The sequence below is a fragment of the Trachemys scripta genome, chromosome 17 (assembly GCF_013100865.1).
Source record: "Trachemys scripta elegans isolate TJP31775 chromosome 17, CAS_Tse_1.0, whole genome shotgun sequence".
Classification (NCBI taxonomy): Eukaryota; Metazoa; Chordata; order Testudines; family Emydidae; genus Trachemys; species Trachemys scripta.
The window spans coordinates 26,386,292-26,403,528 of NC_048314.1; the positions used below are offsets into that span (position 1 = coordinate 26,386,292).

Sequence of the window (17,237 nt, forward strand, 5' to 3'; positions counted from 1 at the left end):
AACTAACATTTTTTCAAATGCAACAGAGGGTCCTGTGGCACCTTGAAGACTAACAGATGTATTGGAGCATAAGCTTTCGTGGGTGACGCATGTGTCTGATGAAGCGGGCATTCACCCAAGAAAGCTTATGCTCCAATACATCTGTTAGTCTAAAAGGTGCCACAGGACCCTCTGTTGCTTTTTACAGACCCAGACTAACATGGCTACCCCTCTGATACTTGACATTTTTTCAAATGTTGGTTAGTGTTAAGTAGACTTTTCTGTACTGCTACTTTAACAGGAAGATGTGTGTGTCATTTTCATGGCAACAAAGACAACTGCTACCTATAAATTTAAAAATAAAGATTTCTTCTTGTCCTCAAGTACTCTTTTTTTCAACAGAGCAGAATGCTAACTGAAATAATAACAATAACAGAGACCAGGGCAACCTGGAACAATACCTAGATCAATTTATGATGTCCTAAAGTTATATCAAAGTAAGATTAACATTAGAAATTCATTCAAAGGGATATGCTTCTAATATTCCTAAATGTATATGACAGAGCACCACTAGAGATTTACCTCTGTTAAGTCCTAGCTGGTGTTACACCTCTCTATGTACTTTCACAATATGGAAATACAATACTAAAGAGGCAACTGTGACTCTCTTATGCCTTTAAACTGTAGTGTCTATTGGTAACTTTACATTTCTTTCATTAGGGTATAGTATAATACAATCATAGAATCACTTGTAGTATGAAACAGTCTGCACTGTCTATATCAAATCCCCTTAATATTTATTTATTATTAATTATGGAGTGAAGAGCATGGTAAGAATTTTGTCACAAGATTAAAATCCACTGTTACTACAGGCTTTCTTCTGATAATTGACAGAACATAAGTAAATGTATAAATTTCATGATATAGCTGAGTTAAATCAAAATGAGTTGTAGAAAAGATACTGCCAAGAACTTGTTCCCACTTTAATATCTATTTAATTCTATAGAAAATATTTTAACTTTGCATTTTGGCAGATATTAGAACTACAGAAACCGAGACATTTCAACTCTTGAATTCACTTGTTTCCTGACCATCACAATTGGAATGGAGGGCAATTCTAATAAGTCTTCCAGCTTGTAAACTAGGATGGTGACTCCTGCTCATTAAAGTCAGTAGGATTACTTGCGTGAATAAGGTAAGCAGGATTTGGTCCAAAAAGTCACAATACCAGCAACAAGCAGGAATTACTTAAAACTAAGAGGATTTCCCCATCAAAGGAAAAGCAGCTTCTGCTGTATGATAGATCTGGTGTTGCATATTCATACTGCTGGAAGCTCCAATGATAAGTGGGAACAAAGTGATGTGTAAGTGTAATGCCAGTGTCTCATAACATCAGTTATTGGGACATTGTCTTCCACCAGTCCTGACTAGTAAACTTGTTCACATACCATTGGATCAGAAATAGTCAAAGAAATTCATCTGGGTAGGAAAGTAAGAAGGCAGGTGAAGGTGATACAATAGAAACGGAAAAAACTTTTTAAAAGAGAATTACTGACAAAATGAAATAGCATTCTGAAAGGGCAAGTGCATAAACTGTCACCGTCTACTGAGCTACAAGTAAAGTAATAGTGTGCAGCCACATTCATATTGGAACCAAGAGGTAAGGAATCCTACCTTTGTCTGCTCTAGTAATCAAAAGGTCCAAAGCTTCCAGCACATGCATCTGTTTCACCTGGAGAGTTTTATCAAATACTTGCACTGATGACTGGCCATCTGGAAAGGAAACATGACCCCCAATTAGAACACATTTTTGACACTACAATTTGCTGACTAGTGATTTTAAAGCATCTTGTTTCTTGTAACAAAAACGTGGTTATTTTTCTGTGAAAATGAGGCATCTGGCATACTGCCACTTTATATACAGTACCAAGATGGCAGTTCCTTCTTAGAAGGAGTTACACTAATGTGAATCATATAGCAAAAACAGAGCCTAAAAGGAACAGTTTTTGGAAAGTTTGAGAAAAATTGCTGAGAACCAACTACCCCCAATATCATTCCTCAAAATCATGACTACCATATATGGCATTCTAGGGAAGAGGCGTTAGAGTCACAAAATCAGTGCTAGGGAGGAAACAGGCTTGGATGACTACATAAATGGTACACAGGCTCAGTGGAAGCATCAAGGGCTGTGAAGTACAAGCAGGCTGCATGGACACCCCTTGAGCTTGGATTTGGCTTAATAAAAAGTTCTCTCAGACAGTCAAGAAAACAGCATCTGAAACCAATAAAAATTCAGAAGTCTGCATTAAAACAGGGCCCCCAAGATGATCTGATTTGCCTAGTTTTAGTGCAGAGCAAATTTTTGCAGTTAAGCTATAAAAACCCTGACAGTAAGGATATATAGTAATAGATGTGGACTTTTAACTATCTTAAGTAGTGAAGAGCTGCTAACATCCTCATAGGCACCACAGATTGAAACTGTCAGGTACAAAAATATTAACCTGTAGACAAATGCTGGATCATTCACTAACCATCTATTAGCAGGACACCAACATCTGTAGAAACTAGCAAGGACTGGCCCCAAGAATCCGCACAAACAACTTCATGAGGAAAATTACTGCAGAAACATTGGGACTCCCATGGCTGTAAAATGACATAAGCAGTGTATGGTAAATACACTAGGAAATACAAAGTTTATCAACAGAGAAAATTTAAAGTACAATAGCTGAAAAGTAACTCAGGACAGAATGCTCAAAGCTGCACTTTTGGAGTTAAAAATATCAGACTTTGGTCTGTTTGCCGGGGGAGGCAAAAATTCCCTCTCTCAATTAGTTTGGGAGGTTAATAAATATAAGCTACATTTGTGAGACTGGGGCACTGAATCTCCTTTTGGGAAAAGGTCACATCTTCCAGGTGCAGGAAGAGACAGCACTTGGTATTCAGAATGTTTTTTCACTTCAAGATAAATCATCTGGGGTAAATTTCCAGAAGTATGGGAGGTCAGCAGCTTGACTCTACTGAGTGTGACCTGTAGCAGATAACCAGTGAAACACTTAGGCCTGGTCTACACTAGGCGTTTATGTCGAAGTTAGCGCCGTTACATCGAATTAACCCTGCACCCGTCCACACCGCGAAGGTATTTAGTTCGACATAGAGGTCTCTTTAATTCGACTTCTGTACTCCTCCCCGACGAGGGGAGTAGCGCTAAATTCGACATGGCCATGTCGAATTAGGCTAGGTGTGGATGGAAATCGACGCTAATAGCTCCAGGAGCTATCCCACAGTGCACCACTCTGTTGACGCTCTGGACAGCAGTAAGAGCTCGGATGTTCTGAACTGCCACACAGGAAAAGCCCCGGGAAAATTTGAATTTGAATTCCTTTTCCTGTCTGGCCAGTTTGAATCTCATTTCCTGTCTGGACATCGTGGCGAGCTCAGCAGCACTGGCAACGATGCAGAGCTCTCCAGCACTGATGGCAGTGCAATCTCAGAATAGAAAGAGGGCCCCAGCATGGACTGATCGGGAAGTCTTGGATCTCATCGCTGTGTGGGGCGATGAGTCCGTGCTTTCCGAGCTGCGATCCAAAAGACGGAATGCAAAGATCTATGAGAAGATCTCTAAAGACATGGCAGAGAGAGGATACAGCCGGGATGTAACGCAGTGCCGCGTGAAAATCAAGGAGCTGAGGCAAGGCTACCAGAAGACCAAAGAGGCAAACGGACGCTCCGGATCCCATCCCCAGACATCCCGTTTCTACGAGGCACTGCATTCCATCCTCGGTGCGGCCGCCACCACTACCCCACCACTGACTGTGGACTCTGAGGATGGGATAGTGTCCACGGCCGGATCCTCGCACATGTTACCGGACGGGGAAGATGAGGAAGGAGATGAGGAGGACGAGGCAGTCGACAGCGCTCACAACGCTGATTTCCCCGACAGCCAGGATCTCTTCATCACCCTTACAGAGATCCCCTACCAACCCTCCCCAGCCGTTACCCCGGACACAGAATCTGGTGAAGGATCATCCAGTAAGTGTTGTAAACATCTAAACATTTATTTGTAACAGAACATGATTATTAACAATTTAAAAAATGGGTTTCTCATGATTAGTTTGATTAACTTAACGGTTCAGTCATGGGCAGTGCAACTATTTGAAAAAAATCTAGCAATGTCCGGTTTTGCATGATTGTCCTGCCCAAGCCGCTCTACTGTTTAGTCCCTGCTACTGCAGCTACAGTAAGATGCGGTCTATATGTCCGGGGATGGAGCAGAAATCCTCCGGGGACATCTCAAGGAAGCTCTCCTGCAGGTAATTTGAAATCCGCTGCATTAGGTTCTTGGGGAGAGCGGCCTTATTGGGTCCTCCGTAGTAGGACACGTTGCCGCGCCACGAGACTAGCAAGTACTCCGGAATCATTGCTTGGCACAGCATGGCGGCATACGGCCCTGGTCTTTGAAGGCTTTCCCGGAGCATTCTCTGTCTGTCGCTCTCAGAGATCCTCATGAGGGTGATGTCGCTCATGATGACCTGCTTTGAATGAGGTAGGGGAATGTTAGTGTTGGGACTGCTTTACCGTTCCTTTACAGAACTGTAACCGCTGGTTTGCAGCCACGCGGTGGAGGCGGGAGAGGGTCAGCCGAAAGGGATCGTTCCCGGGGACAGCCGCGAGGGTGTGGGACAGGAGCAGACTTCCTGCTTGCCGGATTGCTGGCAGCAGGGACCGACATTGATTTCAATGTGAAATGAGGCCATTGCTAATATTAAAGTTTTAAGCTGCCACGAATCTACGGCTTACCATGTCTGCGTGCAAGAGCAATTCCGTTGTCCTGACAGGGTTCTCAAAAGTGCTCTGCAAAACCCCAGACACTGAATGCGAAGGCCGAGAATTCGACCTTGTGCTGAGTGCGCATGTGATAGGTGCTGTGCATGGTCCTGTTCACAGAGAAAGACTATGTTCTTTGTTCACAACTACATTTATCTTTCTGAGGAATTCACTCCCTTTTTCCCATTCCCACAGCCCCATCTGCGACTGTCTCACAACCTAGCCTGTCATCACACTCCCAGAGGCTAGGGAGGATTAGGCATAAGAAGAAGAGGACACGGGAGGACATGTTCTCAGAGCTTATAGCCTGCTCCCGAGCCCAGGCAGCACAGCAGACCCAGTGGCGGGAGAACTTGTCCCAAATGCACCAAGCCAACATGGATCGGGAGGAGAGGTGGCGTCAGGAAGACCAGCAGGCGACTCAAACCCTGCTTGGACTACTGAGGGAGCAAACGGACACGCTCCGGCGCCTTGTGGATGTTCTGCAGGAACGGAGGCAGGAGGACAGAGCCCCGCTGCAGTCCATCTCTAACCGCCCTCCCCCGCCACCAAGTCCCATACTCCCTTCACCCAAAGTGCACAGAAGGAGAGGCGGCAGAGTCCCTGCTAACTCTCACTCCACCCCTGCAGAGAGCTCGAGCAGCAGAAGGCTCTCATTCCCCAAAGTTTGACAAGTTCTTTCCTTCCCGCCTGACACAAGCCCCCGTCCAAGTTTCACTTCCCAGTCCCATGTGTAGTTGATAATAAAAAATATGTTTCTGTTAACTACTGTTTCCATCATGTTCTTTTGGAGGGGGGGGGAAAGGGGGTTGGTAATTGGACAGGACAGTCACCTTTGGCAGGGTACATAGTCGGGGGCAGGCACAGCAGCAGGGCACATACATAGTGCAGTGATGCAGTGACTACTTACCCTGGTTAGTCTGGGAGGTTCTTTTCATGTTATGTGGTGGGGGGTGGGTTGCTCTGTGACTTTGTGTCAGGGGAGGGCAGTTAGAGATCTTAAGCGGCGGTCCTTAGGCAGGATCACAGAGCCACACAGCAGGGGATCTGTAACCGTCCCCCCCCTGCCACAAACTCACATAGACCCCCCATACACACAGTCCGTATCAGGAGGGGTGACAGGCTCCGTTGAAAGAACCATCCCACCGCAGCGGAGCCTGTCAGTCCTTGAGTTTAGAAGCTGCATTCGCGCGACTACACTACACCCGCTCCGCACCACAGTCTGCGTCCCAGTTTTAAAAAATTCCCGCGAAAACAGTATTAAAGAAAACGGTGTGCTTTAACAAAGTAGAACTATTTTTATTTTGAAACGTGTGTTGGAAGTGGGGTGAAGGCTTCTCTGTACACAAAATTAGAAAGTCACAGGTTACCCTGCTCACTCAGGAACTTTGCTTTCAAAGCCTCCCGGATGCACAGCGCTTCCCGCTGGTCTCTTCTAATCGCCCGGCTGTCTGGCTGTGAGTAATCAGCAGCCAGGCTAATTTCCTCAACCTCCCACCCCGCCATAAAGGTCTCCCCCTTGCTCTCACAGAGATTGTGGAGCACACAGCAAGCTGCTATAACAATGGGGATATTGGTTTCGCTGAGATCACAGCGAGTCAGCAAGCTTCTCCATCTCCCCTTGAGACGTCCAAAAGCACACTCCACCACCATTCTGCACTTGCTCAGCCGGTAGTTGACGAGTTCTTTTTCAGTGTCCAGGGCACCTGTATAGGGCTTCATGAGCCAGGGCATTAGCGGGTAGGCTGGGTCCCCGAGGATCACTATAGGCATCTCCACATCCCCAACAGTTATTTTGTGGTCCGGGAAGTAAATACCTTGCTGCAGCCGTCTAAACAGACCAGAGTTCCTGAAAACACGAGCGTCATGAACCTTGCCCGGCCATCCGACATTGATGTTGGTAAAACGTCCCCTGTGGTCCACCAGTGCTTGCAGCACCATGGAAAAGTAGCCCTTTCTGTTAATGTACTGGCTGGCCTGGTGGTCCGGTGCCAGGATAGGGATGTGAGTTCCATCTATGGCCCCACCGCAGTTTGGGAATCCCATCGCTGCGAAGCCATCTATGATCGCCTCCAAGTTTCCCAGGGTCACTACCTTTGGCAGCAGTACATCAACGATTGCCTTGGCTACTTGCATCACAACAACCCCCACGGTAGATTTGCCCACCCCAAACTGGCTCGCGACTGACCGGTAGCTGTCAGGCGTTGCAAGCTTCCAGAGGGCTATGGCCACTCGCTTCTGGACAGTCAGGGCTGCTCGCATCCGGGTGTCATTGCGCTTCAGGGCAGGGGACAGCAACTCACAAAGTTCAAGGAAAGTTCCCTTCCGCATGCGGAAGTTTCGCAGCCACTGTGATTCATCCCAGACCTGCAGCACTATGCGGTCCCACCACTCAGTGCTTGTTTCCCATGCCCAGAATCGCCGTTTCACAGCATCAACATGACCCATTGCCACCGTGATGTCCTCGGCGCTGGGTCCCCTGCTTTCTGAGAGGTCTGTGCTACTCTCAGACTTCAGGCCATCACCGCGTTGACGTAGCCTCCTCGCCTGACTTTTCTGCATCTGCCTCAGGGCAACCTGTATGATAAGCTGCGAGGCGTTGAGAGCGGCCACGACTGCAGCGATGGTTGCAGCGGGCTCCATGCTCACAGTGCTGTGGCGTCCGCGCTGTCAATGACTGGAAAAGTGCGCGAAATGATTTCCCGCCGGCGCTTTCAGGGAGGGAGGGAGGGCGGGAGTGATGGACGGATGACGACAGTTACCCAAAAGCACCCTGGCCCCTTTTTTTTTTTTACCCAGAAGGCATTTGTGGCTCCACCCAGAATTCCAATGGGCGGCGGGGACTCCGGGAACTGTGGGATAGCTGCCCTCAGTGCACCGCTTCCAATGTCGACGCTTTCCCCGTTAGTGTGGACTCACAAAGTCGAATTACTGTCCTTAGTGTGGACACACACGTTCGACTTTGCAATATCGATTCCAAATATTCGATTTAAGTAAAATCGAACTACTCTCGTAGTGTAGACAAGGCCTTAGAAAACATCTCCTCTGTGTTTCTGCTTCAGAAATAACGTTCAGATCCAGAATGTATGTTTACCAACATTTATATGGAATTTCCTTATTCTCTATGGTCCAGATTGTGGCATTTAGGGACTGGCATGTGCTAGTAGTGGTGCAAAACTACCCTTCCAAGTAGCTCCAGCAGGAATTATGCAGAGGAAGTGCACATGCTGTACCAGCACTTTAAATTACTCAGCTTTCTCTACCTCACCAGCTTCATGGGCTGGTGTAGAAAGGGGCCAGACCATGGCACCACCTTCTCTCTAAGCTCTTCAGGATGCTGTATGTCCCTGGGGCATAGACTGTGCAGTCCCTGCATTTCTCCAAGCACAGGGGCTGCTTCTGCACCTGGCCTGTGTGCAGAGTGCACAGAGGTGCTCCTTGCACTTTCCACTCCTGCACAGCCACACTATGGCCAGGAAAAATCTGGCCCTTTATTACAAACAACAATGCAATTTAATTTTATTTGCATGAACAAAAGTTACAAGTATCACATAAATGTACACAAAAATCAACTGGCATTTTCATTTACTACTCCATCCAAACAAAAGTGGGATTGCTGAAACCAGCTTTAAGTTCAGAGATAGTTTCCATACCCATCCATCTACTGGGCCTTTCCTGCAGAACCATTTTGATATTATACACCGATACATGGATCAATATGTCAATGTTTTCTCTTCTGTTACTGAATCAAATTACATATATGCATTATAAGATTTGGAATGTAGTCCCATATTCAGTAGAACCTGGAAAGCCAAGATTTTGAGCAAACTTTGCATATTATCATGTATGAATGTCCACTCACCTCCTTTCTATAGAGGCTTGTGGTTGCTGAACTAGTTAGGGCATCTCCTCTCACAATGGTTTTCAGTTTCAGTGCCTTAAACAAGACAGATATTTCATTTAAAGTGTGTTCTTAATTGGTAACACCAAATTGATAAATAAATAATAAAGATATGGAGACTGACTATTGGGGAAGGGAGGGAAGCAATTTCAGACTCTAATTACAATAGATCCAGCTCTGAATTTCTGTGCCACATTACATAATTTCTTTATAAGAAAACCAGCCATCCCGTGTGTTTTGAGCAGAGATTAAACTGTTCAATAAGATGCTGGAAAATTATATGGTTTTAGACAATATATATCTGCTGTTGGCAAAAACAAAACTTAACATAGCAAATATATTAATGGAGAACACCTTAAATAATAATAAGTCCTCACACCCACAAATTAAGTCCATGAGCTAATTACACCCTTTACACCAGCTGAGAATCTGGCCCTATATAGTTAATGTCACATTTTTAAAAGTGCATTTCAAGACATTAAGTGACACTATTTGCACATTCTTGTGGAATGATATAACCCAAATTTGTCATGAACAGCATTACAAACGTTTCAAGATGCAGGTCGACAGAAGCATGCTGATTTTGAAAAATACTTGCTCATAGTACAGAACACAATACCAATGTTGCACAAAGTAGCAGTGAGAAGACAAATGAGAATCTGAATTAGTTTATCCTTCCATATTGTCAATGATTAGAAGAGCTTCACAACCAGATCAAAATCCAGTGTTTCAGTACCGTATAGTCAAATGGAACCAACAGTGATTGAATAATGCACACAAAGAAGAAAGCAAATTCCTCTTTATGGAATAACTTCTACATCAGAAGCAGGAAGCGTGCTAAACCATCAGTAGGACACTGGTCTATCGAGATGCTAAAGGACCACTAAGGATGATAAGGCTATTGCAGAGAAACTACATTAATTCTTTGCATCACTCTTCAGGGCTGAGGATGTGAGGTAGATACCCAAACCTGAACCATTCTTTTTAGGTGACAAATCTGAGGAACTGTCCCAGATTGAGGTGTCATTAGAGGAGGTTTTGCAACAAATTGATAAACTAAACAGTAGTAAGTCATCAGGACCAGATGGTATTCACCCAAGCGTTCTGAAGGAACTCAAATGTGAAATTGCAGAACTGCTAACTGTCATCTGTAACCCATCATCTAAATGAGCTTCTGTACCAAATGATAGGAGGATAGCTAATGTGATGCCAATTTTTAAAAAAGGCTCCAGGCGTGACCCCGGCAATTACAGGCCGGTAAGTCTGACTTCAGTACCAGACAAACTGGTTGAAACTCTACTAAAGAGCAAAACTGTCAGACACATAGATGAACATAATTTGTTGGGGAAGAGTCAACATGGTTTTTGTAGAGGGAAATCATGCCTAACCAATCTACTAGAATTTTTTGAGGGGGTCAATAAGCATGTGGACAAGGGGGATCCAGTGGATATAGCGTACTTAGATTTTCAGAAAGCCTTTGACAAGGTCCCTCACCAAAGGCTCTTAAGCAAAGTAAGCAGTCATGGGATAAGAAGGAAAGTTCTGTCATGGATCGGTAATTGGTTAAAAGATAGGAAACAAAGGGTAGGAATAAATGGTCAGTTTTCAAAATGGAGGGAGGTAAATAGTGGTGTCCTTGAGGGGTCTGTACTGGCACCAGTCCTATTCAACATATTCATAAATGATCTGGAAAAAGGGGTAAACAGTGAGGTGGAAAAATTTGCAGATGATATACTGCTACTCAAGATAGGTAAGTGTCAGCAGACTGCGAAGAGCTACAAAAGGATGTCTCAAAACTGGGTGACTGGGCAACAAAATGGCAGATGCAATTCAATGTTTATAAATGCAAAGTAATGCACATTGGAAAACATGATCCCAACTATACATATAAACTGATGGGGATTAAGTTAGCTATTACCACTCAAGAAAGATCTCAGAGTCATTGTGGATAGTTCTCTGAAAACATCCACTCCATGTGCAGCGGCAGTCAAAAAAGCAATCAGAATGTTGGGAATCATTAAGAAAAGGATAGATAGTAAGACAGAAAATATCACACTGCCTCTATATAAATCCATGGTACGCTCACATATTGAATACTGCATACAGATGTGGTTGCCCCATCTCAAAAAAAGATATATTGGAATTGGAAAAGATTCAGAAAAGGGCAACAAGTTGATTAGGGGTATAGAATGGATTCCGTATGAGGAGAGATTAATAAGACAGACTTTTCAGCTTGGAAAAGAGATGACAAAGGGGGAATATGGTGTGGAGAAAGTAAATAAGAAAGTGTTATTTACTCCTTTCTCATAACCCAAGAACTAGGGGTCATCAAATGAAATTAATAGGCAGCAGGTTTAAATATTTTTTAAAATATTTTTAAAAATATTTTTTCACACCATGCACAATCAGTCCGTGGAACCCTTTGCCAGAGGATGTTGTGAAGGCCAAGACTATAACAGAGTTAAAAAAAGAACTAGATAAGGATAGGTCCATCAATGGCTATTAGTAGTGCCCTACCAAATTCACTGTCCATTTTGGTCCATTTCACGGTCATAGGATTTTAAAAATTGTAAATTTCATTATTTCAGTTATTCAAATCTGAAATTTCATAGTGTTGTAACTGTAGGGCCTGAATCAAAAAAAAGGAGTTGTGTGTGTGTGTGTGGGGGGGGGGGGTCGGGTCACAAGGTTATTGTAGGTTGCAGTACTTCTACCCTTACTTCTGCGTTGCCGGTGGCAGAGCTGCCTTCATAGCTGAGCAGCTGGAGAGTGGCAGCTGCTGGCTGGGACCCCAGCTCTGAAGGCAGAGTCACCACCACCAGCAGCGCAGAAGTAAGGATGTCATGGTATGGCATTGCCACCCTTACTTCTGCGCTGCTGCCTGCAGAGCTGGGCCCTCAGTCAGTAGCCACCACTCTCTGGCTGCCCAGCTCTGAAGGCAGCAGTGCAAAAGTAAGGGTGGCATGGTATGGTATTGCCACCCTTATTTCTGTGCTGCTGCTGGCAGGGCACTCCCTTCAGAGCTGCGTACCAAGCCAACAGCTGCTGCTCTCCAGCCACATAACTCTCAAGGCAGCGATGAAGTAAGACTCCCTTACAACTCCTTTTTGGGTCACGACCCCCAATTTGAGAAACATTGGTCTCCCCTGTGAAATCTGTATAGTATAAGGTAAAAACACACCAGATTTCACGGTCCATGGCGCATTTTTCAAGGCGGTGAATTTAGTAGGGCCCTAGCTATTAGCCAGGTTGGGCAGGGATGGTGTCCCAAGCCTCTGTTTGCCAGAAGCTGGGAATGGGTGACAGGGGATGGATCACTTGATGATTACCTGTTCTGTTCATTCCCTCTGGAGTACCTGGCATTGGCCACTGTTGGAAGACAGGATACTGGGCTAGATAGACCTTTGGTTTAACCCAGTATGGCTATTCTTATGTTTTTAACTTCCTTTTAAAGACTGATAGGAAAACTAATTCTTAGCAAGCATTACAAGTAGCTAATTTATTTTGAGAGATGCCCAAATTCACAATACCTATACATACCTATACATCTTTGCACTTCTCCGCCTCAGCTGCACTATTGAGAACTTTGAACCTCAACTGAAGCCAAGGAGGTAAGCCAATTATTTCCAGACCAAAAAAAGACTGCCTGTCATATTTTGGATTTATTTAAATCTTTGCTTCCTGCTAGTTCCACATATGCCTTGATTCCTTCTTTCTTCAGAAATCCACAGTGGCATCTCAAAGTTGTTATTCTTTTTTACTTAAATCAGCTTCCTTAATAACTCACCCTCTGATCATTATCCTTTCTGTGAATGTAATTCTGTTCAATTCCCTATTTAGCTGTACTTCCATCATTTATATTATTGCCTAGTTAATTAACTTATTGCTAGTGTAATTTTCTGCCCTAGCACTTGTAGAAGTAGAGCAAGAACTGACAGGGATTTGAAGGGGATTTCAATGCAAACAGTCTTTTCTGTGAGCAAGAGTCAGGCTAGCTGTAACCCTAATAACGCGAGATTTGTAGAAGCGAGGATTGTGTGAGGCGAGTAGGAAAGAACTGTGTGAGAAGTTGTTGCGACCTTAGACTAGAGTCTAAATAGATGTGCAAAATAAGATATCAGGATGACCTATGTATAAACACAATGCAGCTGTTGCTCATTATTGTATGTAACAAAAGGTATACATGCTTGCTGTAATTGTTTCTCTAGAGAAAGACCTGCCTAGGAGGGGGAAACCCTGTGTCCTAGTGCACTCTCCCCCTCTATGCAATTGCTTGAGAATAAAGTATCTGACTTTGCTGCACCCAGCCAAAGAGAGTGAGAACTCTGTTTTTCTCCGACACATTTGTCGTCTTCACTACATTGTATGTCAATTTACTTTAAAAAATTAAAACAAAATCAGTAAATTGAATCTACATTTTTACACTATAAAAATCAAGAATTTTGTGTGATTATCAAGGTCTCATTTGCTTTGAGTTACCATCACCATTTTTCTAAATATTTCCCATAATATAATATAATATAATTTTACTAAATAAAGGGAACACTTCAGATAAGTGTTAAATGCTGTATTACCACAATACAGATTAACTACATCTCCCTCTTTCTGCTGACGGGTTTGTTCCTGAAAGTGCTCCTAATATATTTAATGAGATCCATGACTAAATTAACAGCAACAAATGCAGTCAGCACCTTGATTTGCTTATATCATTCTGCCTCAGATAAGCTAAAACCAGTTGGACTCTCACAAGCCTGTTTTTGGCCAGACATCCTTAATCTTACTCCACACATCCCAGTGGAGTAATTAATTTGATCAATACTTTCTACATAAAACCTACCTGACCAAGTCGGACAAATTCTGCTTGACGGGCCTCCTCTTTCTTCCTTGCTGATCTAGGGGATTCTGGTAACACGTCACTAAACGACCTCCTATTAAGCATGTTCTTAAAAAAAAAAAAAAAAGAGAGAGAGAGAGAGAGAGAGAGAGAGAGTCTTACTGACCCAAACTTTTTCAATTTTTTAAAAATTTCATCTGACATTACTCGACTCTGCTGTATTCTTTCAGCATTTTCCTGTGACCTCAGTTCAAGTCTAGATTACTAACAAAAAATAACCGCCCTCCCTTAAAATGTTCCTACTGATGAATCTAAGAATGCATGCTTTAGCCTTTGATTTACAAGGTTGTGGAGTAGCTGCAATACTCTTTACATGTATCAAGGTGCTATCCAGTATATGAAAGATGACATATGCAGTAGAAAGGGAGAGCCTGAGACTTGAGGCCTAGTATAAGGGGCCTGGTGTAAGGCAGAATGTGCTTTGATATGAGACAGAGGAGTTAACTCACTCAGTTCTTTAGAAATTCTAATGCTGTCTGACACCCATTTTGAGAGTCTCTATGTTGAAATAGCATATCCTCTGGACTTATTACCAAAAGATACAAATGGTCTTGATGGTTTTTGGAAATGATTTTGTCCTATTGAAGTAATTCAAGGTTGCGCTTAAAAGCTTCCGAAGTATGAAGTTTAGCCTTTGCAGTGGATGAGTGAGGTCTTTGAAAGAACACTGACAAGTGAATGAACTGATTTAAATGATAAAGTCTGACACTATTTTAGGCAAAAATTTGGAATGAGGATAAAGAGTAACTATCCTCACGAAAGGTGGTATAAGATGGTCCTGCCATCGGTGTTTGGATTTTGCTATTCTGCAAGCAGTGGTAGTAGCCACCAAGAATGCCATGTTAATAGACAAATGATACAAAGAACAGGCTGACATATGTTCAAATGGAGGCTGCATCAGGAAGACTATGCTTAGGTCCCAGAGAAGGGAAAAATCCTTAACAGATGGAAAAATATGTGTTAACCCCTTCAAAAAACTAGTTACAGTAGGAATAAAATCATGGGGAAAAATTGTGAGTTCCTGTACTGAAGGATAATAGGCAGATATCAGTGCTAAGTGAACTTTACTAGATCTAGTCAAGACATCTGAATACTTTAATGATAACAGATTACCTCAATAACAGGTACAGACCCCTCCAATGGGTAAAATTATAATGACACACCCATACTGAAAACTGTTTCCACTGGGCCCCATAAGTATGCCTTATTAAAGGTTTTAAGCTCTGAATGAGAATGACAAAGCCCTGGCTGGGATGATTTACCGGTAGTTGAGGTTGGTCTTGCTTAGAGCAGGGAGTTGGACTAGATGACCTCCTGAGGTCTCTTCCAACCCTAATCTTCTATAATTCTATGATCCTGTACCTCTGCAGTGGAAAGTCTATGCTCCAAGATCAGCCTACTAACATCCAAATTGTTAGCTGTAGAGACACTAAGTCTGGGTGTAGAACCAGTCTTTGGTTCTGCATTATGATGTCTAGACTGATCAGTAACTTGAACTGATAAGTGTACCATCTCTGAATACTAAAACTCACCTCCTCCCCCCGCCCCACTGGGGCTGTTAGGATAACTTGACCCCTGACCAGTATTACATTCCTGAGGACCCTAGTAATTAGAGTGACCAGTGGAAAGCATGCAGACTCATTTCTCCTCCGGATCAAAATGTGCTGTTTAAAGTGGTCATGAACAGGTATGTGGAGGAATGATCCCACTTCTGAACTTTTATCTGAAGGACTGAAAGCTCGAGGGACCATTTTCTACTGAGTTGTCACCTAAATTGTTTTGAACCCCACATGAGTGTCGGACTATGAGATTGATTTCAGTAGGATAATTCCTGTAGGCATAGGGAGAGATGATCTTGCTCTTCCTTGCCTGTTAATGTAATGTCAAAACTTGGGTGCTGGTGTCCTGAATCAGAGCTAGATGAATGGCCCTGAGTGTCACAGCTGAATGGTGGGCAGCCAGACCTGGTGGTCAGAGCTGGAGTCCACAGTCAAAAAACAGGAGTTGAGTGTCAGCTGGGTCAAGATACCAGGAGATCAGAAGCAGGAGACAAGCTTGAGATCAGAACCACAATCCAGATGCCAGGAGACAAGAGGGGTTGGGATGCCAGGAAGTCAAGCTGGAAGCATAAGGCATACAGTCCAGAGCAGGGTGGATCCCAGTTATTTGGATAGCTTCCTGTTCTTGCTGATGGCTTAAGTAAAGTCAGTGGGCCAATCGGTGCTCTGGGACTCTGCAAATACAACCTCAGGGGTACAGTCTCGAACTGGAGCTGGACTTCATGAGTCCTGAGTAAGCAATTCTCAGCAGGCTGCCAACTGGAGGGTTGGAGCGTAGCAGTTCCCGCAGACCCAGATTTGAGGTCTGTGGGACATGACACTGAGTTCTAGACTGTTTATATGTAGTTAGGGACCAAAACCTTGGGTCTGCAGATGACCCAGATACGCTCTCCAGCCTGTGTGAAGGTACTGTATCTTTCACTAAAGTGTCAGTGGGAGCTGAAGACACAAACAACATTCCCGGACAGCCATTCGGAGGATCATTCCACCAAGTATTGATGAAAGGACATTCCCAGGAACAAGCACTCATGGAGTCATGTTGTGTCTGCTTGGCTGGTAGATCAACTTCAGCCAGACTTGGAGAGGATAAAGATGCAGTCTGACATGTGGTGTCACATAAGTGCAAGTAGCCATATGACCAAAGAGATTAAAGACAGACATTCACTGATATCTTTGCTTGAGTCTGGACACCAATAGAAGATGACTCATGGTGTCCAATCTGTTGCTGATCTTGCATCTAAAAGTGCTCCTGTGACCTCTACTGATTAAGATAAGGGCTGACTTGTCTCAATTTGTCTTAAGTCCTAGTGAGAAGAGATAAAGCACCATTCTCACTGCTTCAGTGACTTGCTGAAGCAACATTTCTCGTATCAGCCAATCATTGAAGGAAGAATAAATGTGAAGGCCTTGACTGTGCAGGTGAGCTACCCAGTATGGCTGTTTTTATGACTTATTGCTGATTTTCATGCAGTTAAAATGTAAAGAGGAAAAACACCCCTTTGCTATCCAACTTACTGTATGCAAATCAATACTCACCAGGGTGGATATCTTCTTGAGCAATAGGCCACTCAATATGCCACTGGGGGTGATATGAAGTGCATAAAGATCACGCAAGTCTTGGATTTACCTTGTGTAGATCAGGCATGAGGTCCTGGTATAAAGAACGAATCAGCATGTCTAGAGTGCGCTGCCGTTTCTGAGCAAATGTTGGGGTTTCCAAGGTGGCTTTTTCCCCATTTATTACTAAAACATATTGAATAAAGGAGGATATGTTACTTAAAGGGGTTTCATGTCCTTTACTGAATCCAAGTTGTCTTCATGTAAGGATATTCATTGCAAAATTACTAATTTGGGTTTGTTTCACATTTGTGCATATTTTGAACTAAAAGTTCTAGTTGTTTTATCATCATGACTATGAAGAGTTTTTCACCCTATTTTCTTTTGAGCATCTAAACTTTATTTAGCTAGTATCGTTCTTTATAGACACAAAAACAACCAGATAAACTCCAGAAAGATACTATTTCACAGTTAATTTAAAAAGAACCATTTCCTGAATCTCAGTAAATGTGCTGAAGTTCTT

General features: G+C 43.5%; 1 protein-coding gene across 16 annotated transcripts in view; it reads right to left on the reverse strand.

The window, feature by feature from the left end:
• Nucleotides 1-17,237, reverse strand: part of GARNL3 (GTPase activating Rap/RanGAP domain like 3) — a 236,060-nt gene that overhangs the window by 65,641 nt on the left and 153,182 nt on the right. For all 16 annotated transcript variants that reach the window (XR_004643325.1, XR_004643326.1, XR_004643327.1 and 13 more), the window contains 5 exons: nucleotides 16,785-16,900; nucleotides 13,542-13,646; nucleotides 8,666-8,740; nucleotides 2,511-2,622; nucleotides 1,654-1,752 (listed from right to left, as the gene is read on the reverse strand). Coding sequence is in view for 13 of the 16 variants with exons in the window: in XM_034752047.1 (XP_034607938.1) it covers nucleotides 1,654-1,752; nucleotides 2,511-2,622; nucleotides 8,666-8,740; nucleotides 13,542-13,646; nucleotides 16,785-16,900 (507 nt within the window). In the remaining 3 variants the exon portion in view is untranslated. The remainder of the gene's footprint in view (nucleotides 1-1,653; nucleotides 1,753-2,510; nucleotides 2,623-8,665; nucleotides 8,741-13,541; nucleotides 13,647-16,784; nucleotides 16,901-17,237) is intronic.